Source organism: Phycodurus eques, chromosome 17, assembly GCF_024500275.1.
Source record: "Phycodurus eques isolate BA_2022a chromosome 17, UOR_Pequ_1.1, whole genome shotgun sequence".
NCBI classification, from domain to species: Eukaryota; Metazoa; Chordata; class Actinopteri; order Syngnathiformes; family Syngnathidae; genus Phycodurus; species Phycodurus eques.
Window position 1 is genome coordinate 10453352 of NC_084541.1, and position 27852 is coordinate 10481203.

At 41.1% G+C, this 27852-nt stretch overlaps 1 protein-coding gene across 1 annotated transcript; it reads right to left on the reverse strand.

The window, feature by feature from the left end:
- Positions 1 to 1891: 1891 nt before the first annotated feature.
- Positions 1892 to 27453, reverse strand: ltn1 (listerin E3 ubiquitin protein ligase 1). The gene is made up of 32 exons (XM_061702985.1): positions 27337 to 27453; positions 26907 to 27113; positions 26022 to 26120; positions 23996 to 24226; positions 23868 to 23920; positions 23606 to 23786; positions 23214 to 23387; positions 22117 to 22307; positions 19863 to 20013; positions 19522 to 19767; positions 19148 to 19444; positions 18851 to 19069; positions 16979 to 17020; positions 16694 to 16883; positions 14211 to 14450; positions 13979 to 14132; positions 12903 to 13053; positions 12614 to 12824; positions 12367 to 12523; positions 11093 to 11206; positions 10871 to 10998; positions 10652 to 10787; positions 9548 to 9692; positions 9258 to 9471; positions 7082 to 7319; positions 6285 to 6359; positions 6020 to 6206; positions 4987 to 5152; positions 4692 to 4912; positions 3737 to 3931; positions 3164 to 3331; positions 1892 to 2711 (listed from the first exon to the last, which is right to left on the reverse strand). The coding sequence occupies exons 1-32, from the start codon at positions 27376 to 27378 to the stop codon at positions 2649 to 2651; spliced, it is 5286 nt and encodes a 1761-aa protein (XP_061558969.1). The 5' UTR covers positions 27379 to 27453; the 3' UTR covers positions 1892 to 2648.
- Between the last annotated feature and the right edge of the window lie 399 nt (positions 27454 to 27852).

A 27852-nucleotide genomic window follows, 5' to 3' on the forward strand; every position in this document is an offset into this window, starting at 1 on the left:
CGGGGACGACCCAGGACACGCTGGAGAGACTACATCTCTCGGCTGGCCTGTGAACACCTCGGGATCCCCCTGGAAGAGCTGGATGAAGTGGCTGGGGAGAGGAAAGTCTGAGTGTCCCTGCTAAAGCTACTGCTTCCCGACCTTGGATAAACGGTAGAAAATGGATGGATGGATGGACGGATGGATGGCTTCAGCCTGAGCACAAAATATTTTTCAGCGAATAATGGAGGATTGGTACCCCAAAAACCAGCAATAGACAAATTTCCGAATGCAGCACCTCGAATATGCGTGGGCTCACTAAATGGTTCCTTGAATAAAGTCTCACCCAGGAAAAAAACAGATTTTGGTGAAGGATACAGGTGTGAATCCGGGATTCCTTTTTATTTATGTATTTATTTGTTTATTTTTTAAACAACGACATCTGTATGAGGTAGGTATCATTATTCTGAGCATTTATTGTTAAGCTGTTTGAAGAGATGCTTGACTGGATTGTCGTTGTTATTTCCATGCAGATACCGCAAAATGTATTCGAAAGGTAACAAGACATTTAAAATTAAACGTTAAAAAAAATGGGTCACAAAACAATTTCATCTTTAGGGACCAGTGAGCGCCTCCCTTTTCCACACTCACAGGTTTATAATGAACTCAATTCGTCACAAGGCAGCCATGCTTCACAGTGTTGTGGTTATACTGTCATCTTGTGGTGACAACTGGAGTGAGGCCACGACAGGGAAAAGGCTGTACCATTGCTGGACTGTACTCGTTTGTATACAGTTCATAAACATTTGCAATGCTGCTTAATCAAGCAGTTAATGAGCAGGAAGATGAGTGTGAGCGTGTGTGTGTGTGTGTGTGCAGAGCGAGAGAATATAAATATTTATGGCAGGCAAACAGATCAATGGCTATTAAAAAGGTCAAGGGCGGATGATGATTGGTGCTGGGTGTTTGTATTGATAAAAATTGGACGGTCATACTGAATTACAAATACACACACACACACACATACACACAGAGATGTGGATCGCAGAGCAAAAATGAGTGCCACCAATTTGTTGATCGTGCTGAACGTGTCATTTTTTTGCATCCTGAAGACAGATTAAAAGATGAATAAGCAACATAAATTCAGAATTGCAGCTTTTATTTCATGGTATTTACATCTAGATATGTAAAACAAATCAGGACATAGCACTTTTTTTTTTTTTTAAGCCACTCACCTTGCAATTGAGCAAAAGTATTGGAACAGACATTATTAAAATAACTTCAAGTTGAAAAACTTTTATATTTGTTGGCATAACCCCGACTTGCAAACAATACAACGATACAAACAATAGCAACGTAATATGGTACATTAAATAAATACTTGTAAAGTAATAATGATATACGGAAGTGGCAATTTTTTTTTTTAGCGTGGTCGATAGTCTTCATTGAAACTAACATGCATTGTTTTGGAATGTGGGAGGAACCAGAGTACCCAGAAAAAACCCACAGAAGCACTTTCAACCAGGTATGAGCTGAGATTCAAACCCAGAACCATTAACTGTGAAGCATATGTGCAAACCACGAGAAGACCATGCTGCTCAAAAACAAACTTTTGTATTGTACTAAATATTTGCTGGGGTTAAAAATTAGCAATGTGTTTCCCGTAAAGTTTAATTTTCTTATTCTTGTACATGTCCTATTCTTGTTGCAATACAGAAATGCCTTTTTTTTTTGTTCAAATAATTAGTAGTAATGAATTAGAGGGCTTTAATGATCCTTGAAGCTAACTTGGGGACAGGTATGTAAAAGCACAAACATTTTATACTGTAAACTGCACACTCGCTGCTATTATGTATTAATTTGTATTGCACTATGTACACCTCCACTGTGACTGCAACAAAAAGCCAAAATGTTCAAAGGTATAGTTTTTTTATTTTTATCTGGAAAATCAGATCAAATGGGGAAGAAGAAAAAAAACCACGATATACAATATTAATTTGCAGAAGACAAAGTTACAAACAAGCATATTTCACAAGACTGATGATAATGTTCATCTCTTTTAAGGAATTAACTTGGTCATAAGTATGAATGTGAAATGTTTGCATTATAAACAAATAAATGGCTCAATGAATAACCACCCAGTTGTACTTTATTGTCTTGTCCAGCGTAATGTACAGTTGCAAACAGACACAATGAGATGATCACACATTATTCAAGTTGGATATTTGTGATGTATAGTTTTCATTAGGAAATTAAAATCATCTCTAAAGATGAAGTGTTGGACCTGCGAGGACGTCACATTTCATTTACACTCCTAAATATTAGGAAAATATGTATGAACATTGACTGGACACTGCATGCCTTTTTTTCAGCTGTCAAATGATTCAGTTCAACAGTTACCTTTAAATCTGCAAAAGCACCTCATTGTCTTGGGAAAACAAAATCTATTTAGATTTTTTTAAATGTATTGATTGGTGTTCATTGTCCAAACGTTATCTTGTCATGTCTGTGAACACATTATTCCACACTCATAAATACACAAAATCAAAACAACCGCCAAACAAATTGTCACTTTGGTCAAAAAGGGCCTCAAAAGGAACGGCCGGAGGTTCATCTAGTAATAATCATCAGAACCGACTGAAGCATTGTGGTAACACACAGGCTGTGCATCAGAAGAAGGTCTCTCTGCACAATGGACAAGTGGACTTGTTGCTGGATGTGAACCATTTGTACTGCAGAGAGGTAAATAAAAGTGGCACAGCATAATTAAAACATAATATCAAAGTGTCGTACAGGGACCGAACATTTTGCCTCGACTCCCGCAAACTTTCTATATATTGCTCGCATCAGGCCAAAACCACCTATGTCCAACTTTGGTCAATAACATATTTTTGTCACAAATTAGTACTAAAGTTGAACATCCCCAAAAAGTGGTACAATTTGGAGTTTAACCAAAACCTTTGGGAGGAAATATGCCTCAAAAGCCAATTAAAACGAAGTTCAAACCATCATTGTGTGTGACATCAAGTGAAACTTCTGAAAATCTCTTGAGATGGATGGACTGTGTTTGCCTTTGGAGGTTCAACTAATCTAACTAATCTACTAATAACTAATCCGCAACTGTGCCGCTTTACTTCATAATGCTACCGTTCAACGTAACATAAGCGCAACGGAGATGACTTACCAAGCACGCAGAGTGGAATTTCTTCTTGCAAGTGCGACAAGCCTTCTTGGGCAGCGAGTAATTTGAGCCATGGATAACAGAGAAGCAGATCATACAGTCCTCGATTCCCTCGAAACGCTTGTCCACATTGTTTTTCCACAATGCCAGGCCCTCCATTATAGTGCCATTCTGAACACAAATGCCCGTTTGTCAGGCTACACTGTGACTAAATAGACACTCAACCACAAGAGCAGCTTTATGCTGAAGTGGGCTACACACTACAGTGCTGTAAAAAAGTCTTTGGCCCCTTCTCAAATTATTTTTTGTATAGGTTCTCCATTTAATTATTTAACGTCATCTATTGAATGTAAATATCAGACAAAGATAACCCAAGTAAACATAAAATGCAGTTTTTAAATCGTGATTTTATTAATAGGGGGGAAAAAATATTCAAAGCTACCTAGGTTATTTATCTGATATTTACATTCGTTCGATCATCTTAAAGTGGAGAAACTATGCAAAAAAAATATGAATTTGCGAAGGGGGGGGGCAAAGACACTTTCACGGGACTGTATAGTCCATGTGTGTTAGTACCTGATGTGTGAGGTACGTGCTGAGCTGCAGCATCCAGTTCCTCCACTGCTGCACAGAGACGCCCACGCGCCTCCCACTCTCGACCACGATGGAGCCCAGAGGGTGGCTCTGCGGCAGCTGAATCACCAGCTCGATGAAAATCTCATCCACCGAGTAGGTGGCAATCACCTCCCGTGCAGCAGAGCGCGCCTTCACCTGGCGGGGGTTGGGAGCAGACAGAAGTTGCCATCCTCCATTATGCCTTAAAGGCCGCCAATGCCTATGATTGACACTCAGTGACACTAGATTAGGTACACAAGCACAGTCTGAATTTTAAGACCCAATATAAGAGCTATATTGAAAACAGGGGTACCAAAATTATTAGAAAGTGTGACATCACAACCTCCTTAAAGAGAGAGCCTCATATTAAGGTTCCTTTTTTGCAATGCGACATCAAGTAATGACCCAAAAACATGTCATACCCCCCCCCCCCCCCCCCCTCAATTTATTCGATCGTTTCTAAACTTGGAAATATAGTAAGGTCAAAGCTTGCAAAAGATAGTTGAAAATCAAAGTCTAATTTTGTCAATATGTCCTCATATGACAATATAAGTATCACAAACACTTATTTTTATCTGAAAAGGTCACCTATTCCCGCCGCTTGGTGACTTGGTTCACTACCAATTATAAAAATCATACCAGTATAAGAACATGTAATTTGAAATTTGTAATTTTTTTATGTTATATGTGAATATGTTCTGTGTGAGAACCCTAATCACCACCTCATATTACAAAATTGTTCCTGTATTGGGTAATGTTCATTTTAATGACACAAGGAATTATGGCAAACTTTCACAGGGCCACAGTTTGACACCTGTGCAGGCATACCTAATGTAGTGTGAAATAATAAAATAACAGAGTAATAATAATAAAAAAATAAAAACACCCAGTATCAAATAAAACCAAACAATCTTACCGTCATGCTTTCAAACATTTGAGTGCTGCTGTGGACCGACGAGATCTCCTGCGCTGAGAGAACTGGACTGACGTACTTGGTGGTGAACCTTTCCACGGTGCCACTCACACGCTTTTCCTGACTATTCCACCACAGTCGCACCATAGCGGGCAGGTCCTGCACCGTCCCGTAGTAAACGCTGCACGCCAGGTGGGGCAGCTCCTGCTCGATATTATCCCTTTCTGTGGGCGTGTGAAAGTTAAGTTGGTTGCCCTTTCTGTCGCCACTGACTGATACTGTGGCATTGTATTCTTACTGTCAACCGCCAGACTGAGACTCTCTGTGAAGAAGGTTTTGGAGTCTCGCGTTTCTGCTGCTTGGCCCGGAAAGATCGGATTTTCAGGCATGAGTTTGAAGAGGTGAAGGAGGAGCTTGTTGAGGGAGCTGGTTTTCTTAAGATACTGAGCGTAATGGGCACGTAGCTGAAGACGAATAAGAAGAGCGGTCAATCAACTCCCATCCACTTACAAACTCATTCACAAATGCGGTGTTCCCACGCTATATCGCAGTTCGGCGTTTACACCTAACGCTATATCTCGGATTGTTTTTATGCTTTATTACAGTACACAGGCAAGTCTGAATTCAGACTTGCATGCCTTTAGCTTAGTACTACGTTGTGCCGCAACATGCCAGACAGGAGCATAAGGAGGCAAAGAAGGTCATAATAATAATAATCTCCAGTAATAGTTGCTACCACAGAGCAGAGAGAATATATGGCTGTGAGTAGTTGTATACTCTGTTTTTAAATGTTGCTGCTCCGTGTGTGTTAAACAGCAATTGTTTGAAGGTTTATATTTACTGGTCATTTCTATTAGGCCATCTATTGCATTTCACGTTTGCAATAATAGTGGACTTTTGTTATTAAGTTTGGTTAAACTTTTTAGTTTAGTTCCGGTTTTAGTGGACTTTTGTTATTATGTTTGGTTGAACTTTTTAGTTTAGGTCCAGTTTTAGTATACAATTACACACAATTTTTAATTCTATTTTGTTTTATAGTAAACTTCAGCTGGGAGCGACAAACAGCTTGAAGCAATCACACAAACCGAGTGTGTGAACAGGATACTTGAAAAAAAGTGTTTTTTAACCAGTTGTTCAAAGCATGTGGGAGGGGTAAAACTGTTAGCTGTTTTGATAAGGTCTTTCTATATCGCACATTTTTACCTATTGTGGGCGGGTTTGAAGCATATCCTACCACGATATATGTGGGTTCACAGTAGTATTTAAAAAATAAATAAATAAATAAAAACGAGAAAAAAAAAACGTTTACAGTGCAAGAGGACAGGACTCACATGGGAGGGTGATGACCTGAAAAAGGTGAGAAGTAGCTTCCATGCCAGTAAGTAGCCCAGGATGCACGAGTACTCAACGCTGTGAGGAGAGACCACCGCAAATTCTCCGACTTGAAGTGCTGTCAGGATGCTGTCACACAACTCCTCGCAAGTTGACAGCACAGTCATCAAAGCCGCCGGAGGAGGGCTGAACAAAACACGGGAACCCGAATGATTCTTCCTCACTTGGTGAAGCATATTTTATATGACAGAACTTTGGACTTACAGGCTTGGCTCGTCATCCTCATCTTCAGACTTGCTGCAGTCTTCTCCATCACATTCAGGCAGCTGAGGCATGACCCTGGATTGACAAGGTGGGATCTCTTTTACCCCTCTTACTCTCTTCAGGTTAGCCGGCATGTGCCACATTTAGGCCTGTATCATGTGATTGGCTTGCAAAAAAAATGTATATCAAAATAGTGTACATATATTGCATTGCTAGAAGAGATACGTGCAATTATGTCATCAGCCAACAATAAGGATGCATTGTAATAGGCACAGCCTGGCCAAGTTTAAAGTCAAATTTTAAATTTAAACTAGTTTTCCTTGAGTTAGGAATGACAACATGACAAAAGACTTAAAGAATTTTCGTAATTTAAAGCATATTTAGAGATGATGGACTGGCTAGGCATGTCTCCAGAACTCCTTTTGAACAATCGTGGCAAATCCCCAAATAGAAGATGGAGGAGCACAAGGTCTCCAACATCCAAAAGCTCTGTGCCATCACCGAGGAGAAGTGGAAAAGGATTTCGCTGACAACCTGTGAAGCTCTGGTGAAGTCTAGACCCAAGAGTGTAAAGACATTTATTTCCACTACTCTCTTTTGTGAGATGCTGTATAGATTATCTTTGAGATTTTGACAATAGGTTCCATGTCAAAGATTATTCATATTCTCTCAACAGCGTATCCAGTGACTTAAATGTATAGTGGATTAGTAGTTTATATATAATAAGGTCCTTCAGAATGTTGCAAAATATTAAGTAGATACAATGAATGCCGGCCAAGATATGTTCAAAATCTTACTTTGCCAACAAGTGGTACACTGTCACTTGAAGCGGTCGGGCCTTGAAGACCAGCAGAGGACAGAAGGTGTTTAGGAGCGTTTGAAGAGGTTGCGGCAGGTTGGTCTTCTGGTCCGCAACAAATTTTGCTGGCAGGGAGTTCTGGTTGATCTGCTGCACGGGCGCGTAGGTCAGAGCCACGCCGAGCGACTGCAGCACCGCCAGAGGAAAGACGGGGTCGTCGGGTTCTTTGAAGGCATCTGCACTCAGACAAGATAACGGACAGAAGAGCTTGAAGACATTAAAGACCGACATACCGACTTGTTTTAACATATGTGCTGCACTAAATTGTGAAAAGCACCTGCCTTATTATAAATTAGGAAGCAAGAGAAAGCTGTCAATTTAAGACACACACTCAGATTGGAATGGTAAATTGAGTTACTCTTTAGATTTATGTAGGCTTTACACGATCAGGATTTTTGGGGCCGATCACCGATCCGCAAGTTTAAAAAAAAAAAAAAGATAACCGATCACAAGATGGAGCAGTGTGTCTATTTACATGACTTGTTCCTCGGGATCCCCCCGGAAGAGCTGGATGAAGTGGCTGGGGAGAGGGAAGTCTGAGCGTCCCTGCTAAAGCTACTGGCCCCGCGACCCGACCTCGGGTAAGCGGTAGAAAATGGATGGATGGATGGAAAATACTGTTAATGACATGCTTACTCTAACTTTCTCACTGTCCCGGCTATGTGGACAGGTGTTGTCCAGAGTTTGAGTCCGTTTGACACTTTTCTTCCCACCCCCTCACCCCCATACCCCACCATGCTGCGTTGCTGGAACGCGGCATGCTCCTCGTGTACATTCTTCAGGTGCTCGATCTAATTTGTGTTGAAGCATTTAGATGACGTTCCCCACGACGTACTTCAGTTGTGCACAGACTGCAAATAACTTACGTGTTGTTTGTCTGAAACACCGCAAAATAGTCCCACACCAACTACGTGTTTTTTCACTGACAAGATTGAAAAAACTTTATTGGCCGTCAGATAGTTACAGTACTGCACGACAAGACACGTGACAAGGCTAAAAGTAAACTAGCTTTTGGATTCATGCGTGACGACAACGCGGAGTTAAATGTCTTGTGCGGAGCCGATCGATGACGTCATTGATTGGATCGGCGACTTATGACATGAAAGTTGATCAGCATAAAATGTTAATTATCGGCCGATACCGATAACGCCGATCAGATCGGTTTTATGTCAATGTGGAATGTATTTTAAAATGTGTGAAGCTAGAGGTACAGTGGATTGCACTGTTAACCACCAGAGGGTGCAAGTAATTTTCAGCCCCCCCCTGTTTCTTCTGCAGCTTGTTTGGGCAGCAAACTCGAAGTACACATTGCAAGTTAATCGGTTCCAAGAACATCTGTCGTATTAACATCCATTTATTTTCTCGTTAAAACAGAATTTAATTTTAAATAAATAAACATTTAAAAAATATATATAACCCTTATTGTAATTCTTACCCTTATGCCATGTGAAATGTTATGTAAAAAAATATTTTTGCACTGAACCTCATACTTCAGGCCCCTATGTGTGGAGTTAGTTTGCATGTCTCCATGTGCTTAAGCGGGTTTTCTGTGGGTACTCTGGCTTCCTCCCATATTCCAAAAAGATGCATGCTGGGTTCATTGAAGAGTCAATTGTCTATTGGTGTGAATGGGAGCATGAAGGGTTGTTTGTGCCCTGTGGCAGACAAAGAATTCAAATATTTATAATTCATATTTGTTGAATCGTTCCAGCTTTCAAAAAACACTTTCTATAATGTAAAATATAAATATGAAAACAAAATGAGAGAATATAAATAAATAAACTGTGTAATTAACCAGAAAGTCACATGTGCACACTCATGCACACAGGAGTGTATTCCTTCAAAGGGCATTGCCAGTGAGTAACATCAGGAACTGGATGGAGTCAGTCGGGTTGGCCGTTTACCACATGGTTAGTTCAGTGTAAGCGTCTGCTCCATGCTCGTTGTGAGTGTTTTCATTTTGTATTTGTGTTTGAAAGTTTGTCCCGTTCAATAAACGGTTGAAAGTGCTTTGTCGAATAGGTCAGCAGTCATTTACATGCATGTGGATCCCTGTTGCATTAAAGTTACCAATTAATCCATCAAGGAAATGTATTCCAATGCCTAACGCCTACCTGTGATCTTGAGAGGCATAGGTAACAGCAGGTTGTAGATTCCGTCCACAAAAAAGTCTTGCCATTCTGCCACCAGTTCCGACGGCAGCTTCTCCAGGACTTCAGTCGGCAATGATCCAAAGAACTGCCTCAGGTTCACAATCAGAGCAGCGCTCTCGCATACAAACAGCTGTACCCACGGATTCCACAGGCTGTTCACGTTCTCGCTGGTTACCTGAGATTAAAACGAGAGAGCGGATGAGACGCGAATGTTTCGAGTGGGAAACAAAAGAGTGGCGAGGGGAACTCACCTCCAACCAGGCTAACATAGCGCAGAGTAAGAAATCCCACTGGCTATTCCCGAGAACTGTCGGAGAGTGTGTCACTAGCCAGGACAGGAAGCGCATCAGTTCCACTGTCAGGTTCAGCTGTTGTGTAGTTGCTTTAGACAGGTCACTGACAAACACAGATATGAGGTATTTGGCAAAGAAAGCATTTCTAGAAACATTCACCGGACACTTCTTTTGATAGACTAATATACATAGAACTATATTCAAAACTATATTTTTATCATAATGATCAGTTTTGATGTATTAATTAAATACATTTATTTAAGAACAGTGAAACCTCGACATGATGGATATCGGATAAAACGGACTGTCAGGAGTGAACAATGTGTCCAAAAATAGTTTCCATTTGTCACTTAAAATGCCTTTGACAATGTCTGTTAGTCCCAGAATTGGCCGCTGTTGTTTACTAGCGTTGTGGCGCAATGCAGGAAGAGAATGGGACTGACGTATTTACGGGTCACAGTTATACAATACTACTAGATCCTCCCGTGCCTATGTGGCTTGAATGTGGAGCATTGACGTGGCGGTGGTATATCTATTGTCTATTGTACATAGAGCAGAGAGAGAGAATCATGGCTGCAGCACTAAGGAGTACAAAACACAAGTCTTTGGAGTCTGGAAAATGCTGTTTTTGGTACAGTAATAGTTTCTTTTGTCAAGCCATTCGCCTTTGCAACAGATTTGGAGCTAGGAAGCACGCCAATTCCCTGCGGCTCATGAAGGTGACTCGCCTATGGTAAGTACAGCACGTCAACAATGTCACCATGACCAAGCGCGGTAAGTTTGGATAAAAGCGTGAAACTTTCAAACATTTTCAAGCCTTTTTTATATTTATGTACAATAACTGTACTTTACTGGTCGTTTGAGGCCATGAGGCCAACAAAGAGGAACCGTGAAGCAAGAACCGCAATGTAGTGGAGGATTACTGTATTTGTATTGCGTGATGATAAGTTGCAGAGACTCATTGTTTCAGGGCTGAGACTCATTGTTTCAATGACATGTGCATCCCGGGACTCACATCGTCTCAAGTGGAAAATGATCTATGCAAGTGTAACCAATGCTTACCTGCCAAAAAGGAACCAATCCTCCCTGTGGATTCTCCACTCCATCAAGGTGGACAAAACCGCCGGCACCACCTCATCCTCCACTTGCGTGTCAGCTTGCAGACAACAAAGCAGCACCGCTACACACCCGTACACATCTGGGACACAGGAGGGTTGTTTTTACCGTTTTGTTTGACTAAATTGAGGGAACACACATGTATGGTGGTAAGTCTTTTTTTACTGTCGTCCTCTTCCCAGTTGATGATTCCCGCAGTGGCGAGGGCGACCAGTGTCTGTCGCTCTTCCTGGGTCATGGTGGGGCAGAGGACCTGGAGTGAGGTCAGTTTGCTTGGCGACACTGGTAACAAACTGATACAAGAAAACACAGTCAACATACAGATTATTCCCCCGAGATCCAAGCCACCTGGCATTAAAAAGGTATTCATGAGTAACTAACACTAACCTATCTACAGTGCCATACAGCTTCTTAAGGCTCATCCCGTGAGTGGCTGGCAGGTTGTGGGTCTGGATGTAGTTTTCCAGCGTCAGAGACCACAGACCACCAAGATCAAATGATCTACGGGATTAATTGTGGCATATCATTATATGTTGACATGTAAGAATTTATTTACATTGTCGACCAGGGCAAGGCCCTAAAGACGCATTAACGAATAACCATGCTGCTTTTTGACTACCCCTAAAGTGAAGTGCAATACATACCACTGCTGATCTCAGAAGCTTTTTGCCACGCATTAAGCATCAGCAGGGAATAACTGCTTTGCTCCTTACCGCTCCCTTATTAAATATAATTGCTACATTAGCTAAGTGCAAATCACAAGGCAGGAGTTTGTCTTAAACTCTTCAACCTTTCATAATTTTAAATAGTTTAAAAAAAAACATTTTAAACTGATTTATTCATGACAATTGTTATGATTAATTATTTTGTATTTTTTGTGTTTTTAAAGAATCTTCAGGCATTTGAAAGGTGCTTAAGAATAAAATGCAATATTCAATTGTACATTTGCAACCAGGGTGGCACGGTGCACGACTGGTTAGCACATCTGCCTCACTGATCTGAGGACCATGGTTCAAATCCCGGCCCCGCCTGTGTGGAATTTGCACGTTCTCCCCGTCCCTGCGTGGGTTTTCTCCGGGTACTCCGGTTTCCTCCCACATCCCAAAAACATGCGTGGTAGGTTGATTGAAGACTAAATTGCCCGTAGGTGTGAATGTGAGTGCGAATGGTTGTTGGTTTATGTGCCCTGCGATTGGCTGGCGACCAGTTCACGCCTCTCGCCCAAAGATAGCTGGGATAGGCTCCATCACGCCTGCGACCCTAGTGAGGATAAGCGTTAGAGAAAATGGATGGATGGATATGTAACCACCATAATGCGTAAACAAAACTATTTCCATAAAACTCGCCGGGCTACCATGGGATTGTTACAAACTGTTACAATTTGTGTGGATCAAGATAGAAAATCCAGTATCTATGTTTTATCCATGGGAACGAAAATGACTGCCATTTTAAACCACTGTGATGATTACAAATCGGCTGTCCAGGCTGATCCACAGATTCAAGTGGGTGATCCAAGATTGCCATGGCAACAACATTACTAAAGTTATTCTACTCATTACAAGCAAGTGTCCAGGACAACATTATTTTTTAATGAATACATTTCACTTATTGTACCGTCAAAAGTATTTACAGCTCGTCACAAACCAATGAGTGACCCTGACCTTGAATAGAGCGTCTCCAGCAAATCTGTCGTTGTAACCAAGTCATGCAGACCCCCTGACAGCCCCCAGTCAGTGAGGAGGCTGTGATAGGTGGAGACAATAGTGGGGGCATACTCCACCTCATTACACCATTGTAGTGCATACAGGAGCTCTGCAACTGACACGAGGAAGTACTCACATTAAAAACACATTAAACAACATGTATATAAGTAGAGGGGAAAAAAAGAAGCATGTTCTAAATGTGTACCTGTGTGCATCAGGTTTGCAAGCTGTAGCTGGCACTTGTCGTTCTTTTGATTACAATTTAAAAGTGAGGCAGCAAGAGTCACCTTTCCCAGCAAGGCACATGTGCATAAATGTGCCGGTAAGACGTTGGGCATTTTCAGTTTCCATGTGTCCTCGCAGGACATTTCGCAAACTCCCCTGTAACGGCCGGCTAGCAAAGGTGTCTTGATCCACTGCAGATGCAGAAATCAGCATGAACAAAATGTGCAAAAATTACACAGCCTCAGTGAGGATAGCGTTGGGTGTCTTACATGTGAAGGCAGGGCCTGTCGGAGTTTTGTCCATCCAGTAACACTGGGCATCAAGTGGGTAAAGAATTGGGTAAGGGCGGCAGAGTCTTGATCGCAGACAGAAGTGATGGTCTCCACTATGCTTTCAACAGCCAGAACTAAATACTGCAAACTAAATGACAAATTAAATGAAAGTAACTTACACAGAACCACAACTAAGCCACCGTTTTTGGTATGATAAGACAAGAACCTCAGCACTTGGGGGTGGGGGGGGGGGGGGTTTTTTTTTTTTTTTGCACTTTCCTGTCTTCAGTTTTTAATGGCTCAACCGGTATTTGTTTTTAATAGTAATGACTTCTTACATTTACTTTGTCGTTTGTTGTCTTCTTTTCTCACTCCCCTCTAGAAACCTTGTTCTGTTCGACTGATCGACTTTGATTCTCAATAAATAGCCATCAAATACGGCACCTTAAAAACTCCACTGTAAAAATGTTCCGGGATAAAAGGGATACAGATCCTCATTTCTCCTAGACCTAACAGCCAAACAGGACCATAAAAAAGTAATTACTTTTCTCAAATACAGACTCAAAACTCATCTATTTAAATTAGCATATTCCAAACTAAACTCATCTGTTTACTGCATTTTATCTTGGATCTACTTTCCATTCAGTTATTGATTTTTTTGTGTGTAATTATTGTTGTATTTTTTTAAACCATTTGTACTGCAAAAAATGCATAAAATAGTGTTATTATTACATATTTATGTATTAATGGGGTAAGCATTGTTACACAACAGTTTAATATTTTTGTTGAAATGCCCCACTGATCAGGTTATATGGTTATTTTTTTTCAATCAATATCATTATTATTATAAATTATTTCTTATTGAAATCTTGTCTAAGCCAAATGAAATTTAGGTGCATGCTGCAAAGTCAAAGTTTTATCTTGATCTGCTTCAATTTCATCTAGTCAGATGCTGTCGAATTGCATCACATCGGTTTGAAATTAGTGGATTTGTTTTTCATTTTTATATATCTGGAAATACTTTATTCGTTAAATAGTTTAATCATTGGGTTTGATGGTCAAAGTTTGTGTACTTTTTGATATCCAGAGACACAGTGAGTAGTCTGCTCTGCACCCAAAGGGCAGCACTGTGCAGGAAACCCCCTTCTGCCACATCATACGGAGAGTGTTGGACCAACGACTGGACCCCGGCGACGCACACCTTCCCCATTTTATCTAAGAGGGAGTCTGTCAGGGAAAGATCAATACACATTAGCTCTCTAGCAAAGACTCCATGTCAAAGCGTGGCGTGGCGCAAGGTTCTACCTGACAGATAAGTGTGTGTTTGATCTTGGGCGATGAGCTGGAAGACTGTGAGCAGGAGTTCCTTGGCGGAAGGAAGTAGCAGGCAGTTTTGCACCGATGAGAAGAAGGTGGAGGCCACGTCGCAGATAAAAGAGACCAGCGGCTCAATGTTGCCTGCGTCTGACAGACTCTTGGTCTCAGAAAGCGTTGCATGCAGCTTCTCTAACATCTTCTCCATGTACATCTCCCCTATCAGAGGTTCTGGTGTGTGGAAATAAAATCCAAATGGTTAGTATGGATTTTTCTGGTATCTGTAATTTTCTTCAGTATTTAGTTTTCTGGTGACGTTTTACTTCCTACATTAGAAAAAAATTATCTATTTTCTACTGCTTGCTTTGTCAAAATCGAGCAGCTATTTTTTTAAACCTCTGCGAATGATGACAATGTAAAAAGGGGTAAATAGAAAGCACTACAGTCAACCGTGGCTGAGATTTTGATTGATTGAGATCTTTGGGTCTTACAAGGTGCAAAAAACATGGACAGCAGCGGCATGGAGGAACGTAAACCAAGGCGCATTCACGACAAAGACGCAACAGATTTGGAGAAACATGATATTTCCCATCATTGGCCCTCCAGTGGTGTGAAAAATTGTTTGGCCCCTTTCTGATATATATATTTTTTTGCATGTTTGTCACACTTAAATTTTCCCCATCAAATTAATTTTAATATTAGTCAAAGACAACAAGTAAACACAAAATGCAGTTTTTAAATGTTTTTGTATTATTTAGGGAGAAGAAGAAAAAATCCAAACCTACAAGAAAGTAATTGGGATCTATCTGTGTGGAAAAGGTTATAAAGACATTTCCAAAGCTTTGGGACCCTAGCGAACTGCAGTGAGAGTCATTATCCACAAATGGCGAAAACATACAACTGTGTCGAACCTTCCCAGGAGTGGCTGGCTGAACAAAATTACCCCAAGAGCACAGCGACGACTCATCCAAGAGGTAAAAAAAAACCCCACAACAACATCCAAAGAACTGCAGGCCCCACTTGCCTCAGTTAAGGTCAGTGTTCATGACTCCACCATAAGGAAGAGACTGCATACAGCATAGTAGTAGTAGTATGCTGTCATACATATGTGTATGTCATACACAGCATAGCAGAATTCCAAGGCGAAAACTTCTGCTAAGCAAAAAGAACATTTAGGCTCATCTAAATTTTGCCAGAAGACATCATGATGATCCCAAAAGCCTTTGGGGAAATATTCTGTAGTCTGACAAGAAAAGTTGAACTGTTCGGAAATTGTGTGTCCCATTACATCTGGCGTAAAAGTAACACTGCATTTCAGAAAAAGAACATCATATCAACAGTAAAATATTGTGGTGGTTGTGGGGCTGTTTTGCTGCTTCAGGACCTGGAAGACTTGCTGTGATAAATGGAAGCGAGAATTCTGCTGTCTACCAAAAAATCCTGAAGGAGTATGTCCTTCCATCGGTTCGTGACCTCAAGCTGAAACGAACTTGGGTTCTGCAGCAGGACACTGATCCAAAACACACCAGGAAGTCCACCTCTGAATGGCTGAAGAAAAACAAAAGGAAGACTTTGGAGTGGCGTAGCCAAAGTCCTGACTTGAATCCAATTGAGATGCTGTGGCGAGACCTTAAAAAGGCGGTTCACGCTTGAAAACCCTCCAATGTGGCTGAATTACAACAAATCTGGAAAGATGAGTGAGCCAAAAGTCCTCCACAGCGCTTTAAAACAGACTCATTGAAAGTTATCACAAACACTTGATTGGAGTTGTTGCTGCTAAGGGTGGCCCAAACAGTTATTAGGTTAAGGGGGCAATCACTTTTTCCACACAAGACCATGTAGTTTGGGATTTTGTTCCCTCCGTTAATAATAAAAAACATTTAAAAACTGCATTTTGTGTTTACGTGTGTTTTCTTTGAGTAATATTTTAATTTGTTTGATAAGGGGAATTTGACAAATCAGGAAGCGGCCAAACACTTTTTCACACCACCGTATTGAAGATAATTGTTTGTCTTCTGCCTTGTGCCAACTAACATATACAGGTGTGTTATTGCAGTCGTTGGCATTAGCTAATTTAGTATTATTTTAGTCAGTTTAGAAAATTAGCAAAGCCATGGGAACAATTTGTTTAGATAGTACAAAAGCCTGAGCCAATGCTAGCTAGTTTTTCTTTTTCAGTACAATCACTATAAAATTTAATAAAAGAGGTAGACTAGTTTGTGTGCAGTAAGTCTTTTTCGTTGTGCAAAGTTAACAAAATGGCTATCGTACATAACTGGTCTTACACATTAATTTTTAATATTTTTATTTTGTACTTTTACACTCTTACATAAAGGAGTTGAATTAAAACATACTTTTACCAGTCTTTTTTAAGTATAAAGTGTACTAAAGTACAGTATGTGCGTACTTTAGCCACCTCTGATGGATAGACTGACAAATAAAATATCATCGCAAAAATACAGTCACTTAGGTACCATTGTTGTGGTGCTGTGAGAGAACCAGGCTGATGAGGGTCCAACTGTGGTGGCTGCTCGAAGAGGGAGAGCTGGAGCACCTGGGTCCGACCTTGCAAAGCTCCTGGGTTAAAACGAGGAGATGCTCGCCCAGAACAGAACCTTTGAGCCAGTCTCGACAACTTGAGATCGTGTTTTGGTCAGCACACGCCTGGTAGGGAAGATAAGCATAAATTGCACTCACATGATGTGTCAATGCCCAATTCATACCAGAACACGCACGCTTGCGAGCAAGATGACACATACCCTCTGGATGATTTGCAGGGTAACTCCACAGTGTAGTTGCAGCTGCAAAGAACAACACATTGGAGACTGTGTTACACCTGAGAATATATCCTCCAATAAAAAAATTATCTTTAAATTCACTTGTTCCTTATAAACGCACTCAATTAGCACAAAATAAATATTTGTACAAATAAAGACATTCGCAGCCTGCCCGAAGCAATAACTTACTTGACTGTCACTATACCAAGTAGTAGTAGAGTACTCCATATACAGTCCCCTCCAAAAGTATTGGAACGGCAAGGTCAATTCCTTTGTATTTATTGTATACGGAAGACATTTGGGTTTCAGATCAAAAGATGATGAGACAAAAGTTCAGAATTCCAGCTTTAAATTCATGGTATCTAGCTGTGTTAAACAACTCAGGACATAGCATCTTCTCCCGATTAGTTTGGATGCATTTTTCTGAAAACTGGCTGACAAAATGGTTTCGTAGACTTCAGAATTCATTCCGGTGCTACCATCATGAGTTAAATCATCAATAAAGACTAGTGAGCCTGTTCCAGAAGCAGCCATGCAAGCCCAAGCTATGACATTACCTCCACCATGCTTCACAGATGAACTTGTGTGTTTTGGATCAGAAGCAGATCCTTTCTTTCTTCATACTTTGGCCTTACCATCACTTTGGTAGAGGTTAATGTTGGTCTCATCAGTCCAGAAAACTTTGTTCAAAAACTTGTGGCTGATCTCGTAATTCTTTGCAAAATCCAATATGGCCCTCTGATTCTTTTTGCTGATGAGTGGGTTGCATCTTATGGTATGGCCTCTATATTTCTTCTCTCAAATTTGTCTTTGAACAGTGGATTGTGATACGTTCACCCCTGCCCTGTGGAGGTTGACAAACCATTTTGTCTGGAAATTTAAAGAAAAATGCATCCAAACTAATAGGGAGAAGCTTAATCATGCAACAAGACAATGACCCAAAACGCAATTCCAAAACAACAAAGGACTTCATCAGGGGGGAAAAGTGGAAGGTCTTAGACTGGCCAAGTCAATCACCAGATCTTACCAAACAGAGAATGCATTTTACCTCCTGAAGAGGAGACTGAAGGGAGAGACCCTCAGAAACAAACAAGAACTGAAAAAGACTGCAGTAAAGGCTTGGAAAGGCATTTCAAATGAAGAATGCAACAGTCTGGTGAAGTCAATGGGTCCTAGGCTTAATACAGTTATTGCAAGTAAGGATTATGCCACCATATGTTAAATGTTATTCACTTCAAGTTAATTTCATCATCTATGTTCCAATATTTTTGCTCAATTAAAAAGTGGGTGGCTTCAAATAAAAGGTGCTCTGTCATGAGTTGCTTAACAGATCTAGATGTAAATACCATGAAATGAAAGCTGGAGTTCTGAACATTTGTCTTGTATTCATATTTTGATCTGAAACCCAAATGTCTTCAGTATACAACAAAAACAAAGGAATTGACCTTGCCGTTCCAATACCTTTGGTGGAGACTGTACCTACACACTCTCTCAGTCTTCAAGTAGAAAAAAAACTTCAAGAAAAGGTCCATCAACTACATTGGCAAATCAAAGAAAAGCCAAATAATACTGATAGAAAAGGTGAACGAGGTACTTGTGAATATCAAACTTAAAAGTTATCAAAGCAATGAACAGGAACTATTAACAAAACATACAAGTAAAATGACACAAATAAGTTTTAAAAAAGTGCACGTTGTCATGTCCTATAAAGGAGATATACAAACAAAAACAAAAAAAAAAGGCTGGTTTTCCTGTCATATCTCCTTGACCAGAGAATTTGAAAAAAGATGCCTCTTGCTCAAAGTTGGATGAGATAAGTTCCAGGTACCAGAGAGGACAAGCGCTGGATGTTACCATGGTAATGTGGTCGAGGATGCGGGTGGTCTCCTGGCGGCTGCAGCAAGACAATGAGCTGAAGACCATCTCCACTAGGTGCTCCGTGTCTGTCCGTTCCTTGTCGGCAAGCCACGGCACCACTCGCTCTAGCAGAAAGCGCACGGCTGGATTGTTTGCTCTCCCGTCGAACCTCTGCTCACTTCCATCTTTGACGCGGTCATCCAATTCGACCAACATCTGAGACGAATTAAGTTTTAATGCATTAATTGGCTACCGACCCAGTTACATTTTATTAGAGGAAAATGAAATACTTACAGTGAAGATTTTGAGGGTGTGAAAAGACTGCAGCAGATGGGAAAGGAAGACAAGATGTCTCTCAGAGCTTCTCTCATTCATATGCACCAGGCACAATTGCACCAGCTGGCAGACCACTTCCTCAAAATGGCGGGTCTGCGGGGAGCTGCACACGTTAGCCGATGTGAACTCCATCTTCACCGCCTCACCTCCCGCCGAGCCAGGCTTGTCGCCATCTCCAGACTTAGAAAAACTGATCTTGAGAGACTTTTTCTTCAGAATGTGCCTTCTGTTTACACTCTCTGGATAGCGCATCACCTGGAGGAATGAAAGACAGCGAGAGCTCAGCTGCACTGATCTGCCCGAGTCTCGAGGCAGGAGTTGAGCAAACTGACCTGCAGCAAGGCAGCAATCCCCTCTAAAGCTTGTGGATTCACTTCCTCGCAGTCTGTGTGGCGCATAAACACAAGACCAAGCTCCTCCCAGAAGTCTGCCACAAGTCCTTGAAAGATATCCTTGAGATCTTTAGATTCACTGCCTGCCCTCTTCTCCCAGGAAATGAGCATTTCGGTGACCAACAGAAACAGGGGACCATTCTGAAGGGTGGGGTTCTCAAGAGCTCTCTCAAGTAACGGAAGGAGCTGAGAGAGGAAAAGCAAAGACGAACAGTCGCAATTTTTTAAAAGATATTTTTTTAGATCGCAGAAAAATGGAAAAGCAACGCTTTAATTTTAACCTGCTGTGAAATAATTATGGTCCGGATTTTGCACTGATCCTCCTCCTCCTCTGCTGAATGGCGCAGTATGCAGAACCTCAAGCACTCTATGGTGGCAGTCACAATAATGGCACTTTCTGAGGGGCTATTGGCTGCACGCTCACTGGAAATACTAAGCATCAAACACATACAATCAAGAGTTCACAGGGGTTGCGTCATGATTTCTTCTGTGGATGATATTATCAATATAGTAATAAGTTTTCACAGTAGTATGCCATGGTGACAGGGCAGCGCTGTATCAGAAAGAACTTGAAGGAGCACCCAAAAACATCGAAGAATAAGACGACGAAAAAGAGGAGTTGCAAATGAAGATTTTCTTTCCTATAGCAGGTGTGTCAGATCATATTGTTTTTTGTAACTAAGCACATCTGACTTCTCAGAAAAATATGAAGCCTCCGTGGGTAATATGACATTAAAATCACTCCAACTTAGTTATTTTAACTTCCAGGGTCTGCCGCCCACTGTGCGATGCAGTCGAACCCAACGGTAATGGACCATCGCAAAAATATGACCGTTGCCAACACACAGACCGATTCAATATATGGACACCCTGAACAGCAAGCCTGTATAAGTGTTTGATGATGCACATACAGTATATTGTATTTTATCACATTTATTAATACATAAAATAGATTAATAGTTAAAGAAGGATTGATAAAGACAGTGGACGTGGGTGAGAAGAGTTTAAGAGTCTTGAGCACTCCCATTCATTTGTGTGCCATTTGTGTGTACTGTGTGCCACAAGCTTTGCTTTTTTATCCACAGGAATATTAAAAATTATAAATATAGTTAAGTATTGCTGTAAAACACAATATTTCATACTTTATATACTGTATTTATATGGCTAGTTGTTGGCACGGTGGATGTTCAGTCTTGCACTCACTTAAAACGTGCAAATGTATTTTTAGCTTGACTGGGAGCTCGTGTATTTCGATTGGCTTGTTGCTACATCATGTCACTGTGATTACAATTTTGAATGGCAACCACTAGTCGACTGATCAGCCACTCATGAAAACAGATGCAAAACCCTAGACACTATACCACAGTTCAGTCGGGTTCGGCCGATTCACTCAGTGTGCAGCAACCTGAGCTTTGTAAGTCAGCAATAGAAAAGGAAAAATGCTTTTCACACGAAACGAAGAGAAATATAATTGTACATGCATGCACTTTTGTTATATTCAATATCAAACAGGGCTCTTAAATGTTTCATTTCAATTTTAGTTTATTATATCGTTTAAGAAATAGAAAATGTTGAAGAAGAATAAAAACCATGTAAATACTTCACAAGAAAAGAATGTGTTTGAGCCAGTGACAAAGGCATGCATCCCTATGAGAAGAATGGTACCACCTCTGCCTCAATTTGAGCAAGGAAAACCCCTGTTAATGTTGCTAATGGAGTCACAGCTTGGAGAAGAGAGCAAAAAATGTGCCACATACACTGCTTAATAAGATAAGGACTTATGTGCAAAAGCAGGAAGATTATGAGAGACCCTGACAGCAGCATTAAGACCAGAAGCTGCAGTATATTATCTTGTCCAGACATTTGATCTGGGCAAAGTCATTTTACGTCTGCCTCGTAATACATATTAAATGCGAGCCTGACGGTTTCCGTGTTTCAGGAACACTTCATGGCTGGTCTAACTATTTTCAATACAAAATTTAACGCCACTATTTCTTCTACAAATATATTTTCTAATAATGATTGCTTTTTTTATATGTTTTTCTTTCAGTGGATGGCAGAATCTCTTGCTGAATGTTCTGAACTACTGTTTCTGTACCAGTATTTTATGGAGCAAAAATAATGCTGTCTGGAGGGCTTTTGATATAGCATGGCTGTAGCTCAACTTCCAGTAGTTTATGTCATATTGTTCTTCTTTGGATACAAAACAAGTTGAAACTGAATCAACAGTGCCTCTGTTCATTGCAGCCAAATAGTGCACTCCACTTGGCGTCATTTACTTCAAGACATGATTCCTCAATAATCAATTCCACACGATCGATACAATTTATTAATCAACTATTACGCACTACTGACATTAGAAACTACTTGTTCCACCAATATAGGACTTGCTTTTTTTTATAGCATTTGCTTTAATATAATTGTTATATTTAAAATCCCTTGATAATCAAACTTAATCAGCGGTGTGCCTCGCAGAATGAGAGTAAAGCTTGATTTCATTGTCATATGGAATTAAAACGTTAAAAGTATGCTTACCCAAGTATGAGGGAGGTGAAGAAAGTAGTGTAGAACTCCAAGGCTGGGTCGGTGACCTGTTGAGGTAGTTTGCTGAGGAATGGCATCAAATTAGGATGGAGGGCTTTAGCCATGCCTTTGCCCCCTTCTTTTAACAGGGCCCACAGTTTTGGCAAGAAGCCCTTGTTTGAGTTTACATGTGTCCAACAGTCCTGCAATAGACAGACATGAAGGGGGTACCAGCCTTGAACACACAAGAAGGCCCACTAAGACTGGAATTACACTACATGGTTCAAGTGAAATAATTCAGATTATTTTGTTCAAGTAACAATTTGGATACGTGTCATTACAGCGTAAATGGAAAAAAAATGTAATCAGGCCTCTTCCAAAGGTGGATAAAAATCTCATATCTAGGCTAACAGATATAACAGATACGACCAATGGGAGTGCGACGTAAACACATTGAAAAGACCCTGTCAATGCAAAACTTAACATCATCGAAATACACTATTCAGTGCCATATACCATCATGCAGGCCCCTCATTTACATAAATGGGGCGTTGCAAGAGTCCGAGTGGAATTGTCAGTTAACAAAACAGTATGTACTGTAACTAATTATTTAGGTATCATTGTTACCGTTTTGGCGGCACGGTGGATGACTGGTTAGAGTGTCAGCCTCACAGTTATGAGGACCAGGGTTCGATCCCCGGCCCCGCCTGTGTGGCGTTTGCATGTTCTCCCCGTGGCTGCGTGGGTTTTCTCCGGGCACTCCGATTTCCTCCCACATCCCAAAAACATGCATTAATTGGAGACTCTAAATTGCCCGTAGGTGTGACTGTGAGTGCGAATGGTTGTTTGTTTGTATGTGCCCTGCGATTGCCTGGCAACCAGTTCAGGGTGTACCCTGCCTCCTGCCTGATGATAGCTGGGATAGGCTCCAGCACGCCCGCGACCCTAGTGAGGAGAAGTGGCTCGGAAAATGGATGGATGGATGTTACCGTTTTGTCCCACGCAAAAAAAACTAAAAAATTATAGGCATTACATCAAAATTGATCACTTGGAACTGCAGTGTAAATCAAGCCTACAAGAGCAAAAGGTCCTCATAAAGAGGCACTTACAGGGATAGAGGACACAACATGAAGAACAGCCTCCCACACAGCAGGCAGCACCAGTGGATCTGTGTCGTCGATGCTGAGGAGAACGGCTGGGCAGAGACGCGCCGCCTCACTTTGCGCAAGGCCCGGCATTAAATCACACAAAGCGCAGAGCATCTCGAAGAAAGCCCCTCTTACCTGTGAAGAAGCAATTTTACTCACTACTAAGTCCAATTATATACTAATCTAAAATCAAGTAAGGAGATCAGTCAGAAACACATTCTGATACGTAATGCTTTGTGCACCACTAGACTATTACTGCACTTCCAGACATGTAATATTCTTAATACATGCACACACACACAATTTTCCTTTTTTTTTTTTTTTTTAAATAAACACCAACACAACACCAGTACCTGCGGTGCCTTGTGTCTGCTGTACTTCCAGAACTTTGCAGGGCTGACAAAATTAGCTAATCTGTGCTCTGTGGCAGCCATGTCATTCTGGGGTAGCAGAGAGAGCAGTCTCTTCACCCCTAGCAGAGAGCTGGTCAGCATGCGCATATATTTGGCTTCTCGCTCCTCCTCAGTCTGGGTTCTGGCAGGAAAAAAAATAAGTGAAATTTGTATTTAACATGATGAAACAGTAGCTACATTAGGCTGACTAAGGTTGACTTACTGGGGATCACTGAGTGTGTCTGCAGAATCCTTTGATAAAATATCTTGAAGTACCTGCAGTATGACAAAATGCTTTAAAAATATCAAGCAGAATTAACATTCTCCTTGTTAGACACCATTACAACTCACATTAAGGATCTCATCTTTGCAAAAGCTGAGGGCTTCCGGCTGCTTGGCGGCCGAGAAGATGGCTTGGAAGGCTCGACGTGCGGCAGAGGCTGCGGGTGTGTGGGTGTCGCATTGGGACAGGATCCAGTGGCCCATCAAGCTCTTCAGGAAGGGAGCCAAGCTTCGGCGCACTTTCAGCACCAGCTGCTCAAAGGCCAGCTGGGTGGCCTCTCTGATGCGCCGATCATGGTCCTAAAAAAACGGAATAAAAGAAATAATAACTCAATGACAACATATTTGATTACCTGCCCCTTTTTTATTAACTCTGCCTTTACAAAGATGATAAAGCTCAGTTATGACAGACATTCAGAGACATAATACAACTGTACAAAAACAAATTAGTATTTATTTTACAGGCTTTTTTAATATGTCCCCCCTTTAATTGCAGTTTGAGAATAAAATAAGATAAAGATAATATAAATCATTTATTGTCACAGTGAACATTGTCAAACAACATTTATCAGTTCAGCAGAAAACTAACCAAACAAAAATTAAAATCAAATAGAAGAGTGAAATAGAGAAAGGATGAAGTGGAATATTTACAGTCTTCAGTGCAAATATAAATAACCGCATGGAAAATTCACAATATCTACAGTTACAATGCAAAGGCAGTGTGAATGGCGCTTAAGTGGCATAAAGGATATTAAATTGGCATACTGAAAAGTCCAGTTAACAGTAGACTTTACATCGATTTGATCGGGCTGATCAGTATCGGCCGATATTTGGCATTTTATGCTGATCGGCATTAATGTCATAATTCTCCGATCCGATCCGCAAAAGACATTTACTCCGCATCACCGCGTGCACAGTATATTTGAACCAAAAGCTAGTTTATTTTTAGCCTTGTCGCGTGTCTTTTGACATAGTACTGTAAATATCTGACGGCCAAAAAAAAAATAATAATAAAACCCGGCAGTGTGGGACAGACAACACGTCTGAGACAGGCAACACGTGATGCCCAGATCAGACTACCAGACAAATTTGCGCTTTCATGATTGCACTGTCAGACTACTACAATAAAATTTTGTATTCCGCATCCCGTTTTTTACGATCATTGGGCTTTATCTTGTCAACTCAAATGCGACCGGATGGACTCGTTACCGTGACGACGACAACAAGAGTGGTGCGAGCCGACGGTATTATAAAGACAAAATGGGGAAAAAGGTGTGTTGGTGCTCAGGAAAGGAGAGGACGTTCGTTTAAGGCTCGCTTGAGGTATTTTCATGTACTTTTAATACGATATGGCTCATAAGTAGGCAATATAATGTGATGTAGCCTAGCAAGCTAGCGGTAGCATGAACGATTGGACGTAAACATCCCACCATTCTGTCGAATCATGCTCTCAAATTTTGGTGTGGCTGAAGTAATTTAATTTAAAAAAGTCATTTAATTACAGTAAGTTAGCACTCATTATTTCTGTCATGTAATGTTGGTTTGACCTGACTGATTAGAATACACGATCTGACTAGAGCAGTGATTTCCAACCTTTATGGAGCCAAGGAACATATTTTACAATAGAAAAATCTCACGGCACACCAACAAACAGAAATGTCACAAAAAGTGGATACATTCATTACTGTATTTACTTCCTGCCCTCTAATAGAAGACCATTCATTTGTTCTGTCTGTCACTATGCCTCACTGGCATAAATAGAGGAACAAAGATACATTATTTATTGAAAATATAATTTTTTGAGCAAGTAAGTACACAAGTATATACAGTAAATGAACAGGTAATTTAAATAGACACATTCCTCAATTTTGTGATCGGATCGGTTATCGGTTTTTTAAACTCGCTGATCAGCCCCAAAAATCCTGATCGTGTAAAGCCTAGTTAACAGTATAATGAGAGAGTACGGGTGGGGTTGTCTGTGTCAGACCTGTGGGGTCCGGAAGGGTGGGGGCTTGGGGCAGTGGTTTTGGTGGGTTGGGAAAAGAAGTTGAATGTTTGACAAGTACCAAATTATAATGCAGGATGAGTAGCTCACCGCTGATATCTTGCAGTAAATTCTAGGCCAGTACGGAAGGACCCCCTTAACATCTTCAGCGTCACGCTCCTGACACATGGATCCAAAGTCCTGCACAGCCTGTAAAAAGCACAAGCAGAGTACATACATCCAACCTTATTAGTTGAGCACACACGCACACATTTTGACCACCGTCCAACCATCCATTTTCTGGACGACTTCTCCTCATTGGAGTCACGGGTGAGCTGAAGCCTATCCTACCTGAAACTCTGGGTCCACCCTAGACCGGTCGTGAGTCAATCACAAGACACAGAGATAAAACAACAACCATTCATATTCACATTTACACCAATGGACAATTGCTTTAATGTGCATGTTTTGGACTGTGGGAGGAAACTTAAATACTCATGCAACATGCAAATTCCACACAGGAAGGCCAGAGCACATGTGGGAACTACTAGGCCACCACCGTGCTGCCATTTTGAACACCATCCATCTGTTTTCTATGCTGATTGCTCTCACTAGGGTCACGGATGAGTTGGATACAGTCAGTCCCAGCTGATTTTGGGCGAGAGCTGGGTAGGGTGCACTCTAGACTGTTCGCCAGTCAGTCGCAGAGAACAAACAATTTTAAGTCTTCAAATTAACCTAACATGCATGTTTTTGGAACGCGCAAGCATTGGGAGAACATGCAAACTTCACACAGGAAAGCAAGAACAGCTATTCGAACAGTGAACCTCAAAGCTATGAGGCATATGTATTCAGCACTATGCTGCCATTTTAACCACCCAACGCAGCAAAAGACATTTGTTTTTGTATGATATTGTTTTCATTTATGTGGTGTATACATGTTGACAATTTTGCAAACCTTCTTTTGGCCACTTATAATAGGTGACGTAAACTTACTTTCAGTCTCGTGACAACATCTCTCTTGGATAGTTTCCTGAGCACCAGTCTGAAGTCTGCATCGACCAGGCTGTCAAGCTCCTCTGCGCCATGGAATGCAGGCACGTAGCTCAACTCCGAGGAGACCGTTGTATCGAAACCGACGAAACCCGGGATTGCGCCTCCTTCCCGGGTCAACACCTCGGCTGCCCGGCCGCTACTGGACGGCTGGAATATGGACAGGGGAAAACAGGAAACTCAAAATAAAACGTACAGTAGCCGTAAAGCAAATTTGGACAATGGTGCACTAAACACTTGAGCACACGTAAACAGACATGTCCCAAAATTATTTCTTCGTCCAGAATGCAGAATTACAACAACTATACGTAGCATTAGCTGCTAACGTGAAGTTAGGCGAAAGTAAACGCAGTGACAAGGAACTGATACTTACCCGAACGTTTCCTTTAGTTCTCTGTTTATTTTTGCCCCCCATGGTTACTAAAAATGTGTTAATCTTTGTTAAAGCGACGAAAAGTTCAAGAGTACCTTGAGGCACATCATATTGAATGTGAGGAAACGGAAATGTAGGTTGCTTTAAAACATCTTCGAAATAAAACAAAGGAGTCGCAGCCTCCTGCATTCAAGCTGTTTCTGATATGTAAAGGATCATTCTCAGTATGGTAAACATGACTACATGTCAAATTTACCAACTCACTATCCAGCAGAATTCAATATGTACGTTTTTGTGCGTACGCATGACAGCTATTGCTTTTACACTGAAATGTCCTTCTGACCGAGCATGACTCACATCCGCTTAATCAACTCACTTGTGAGTCAATGCTGATGTCACTTGTGGGTCCTACGTATGGGAAGGGCTACTAATTTGATACACAATTTGCAAACAAATTTGCTCAAATTACCGTTATTATTTATATTCAGCTATGTGAATACACGGATTAGTCACAAT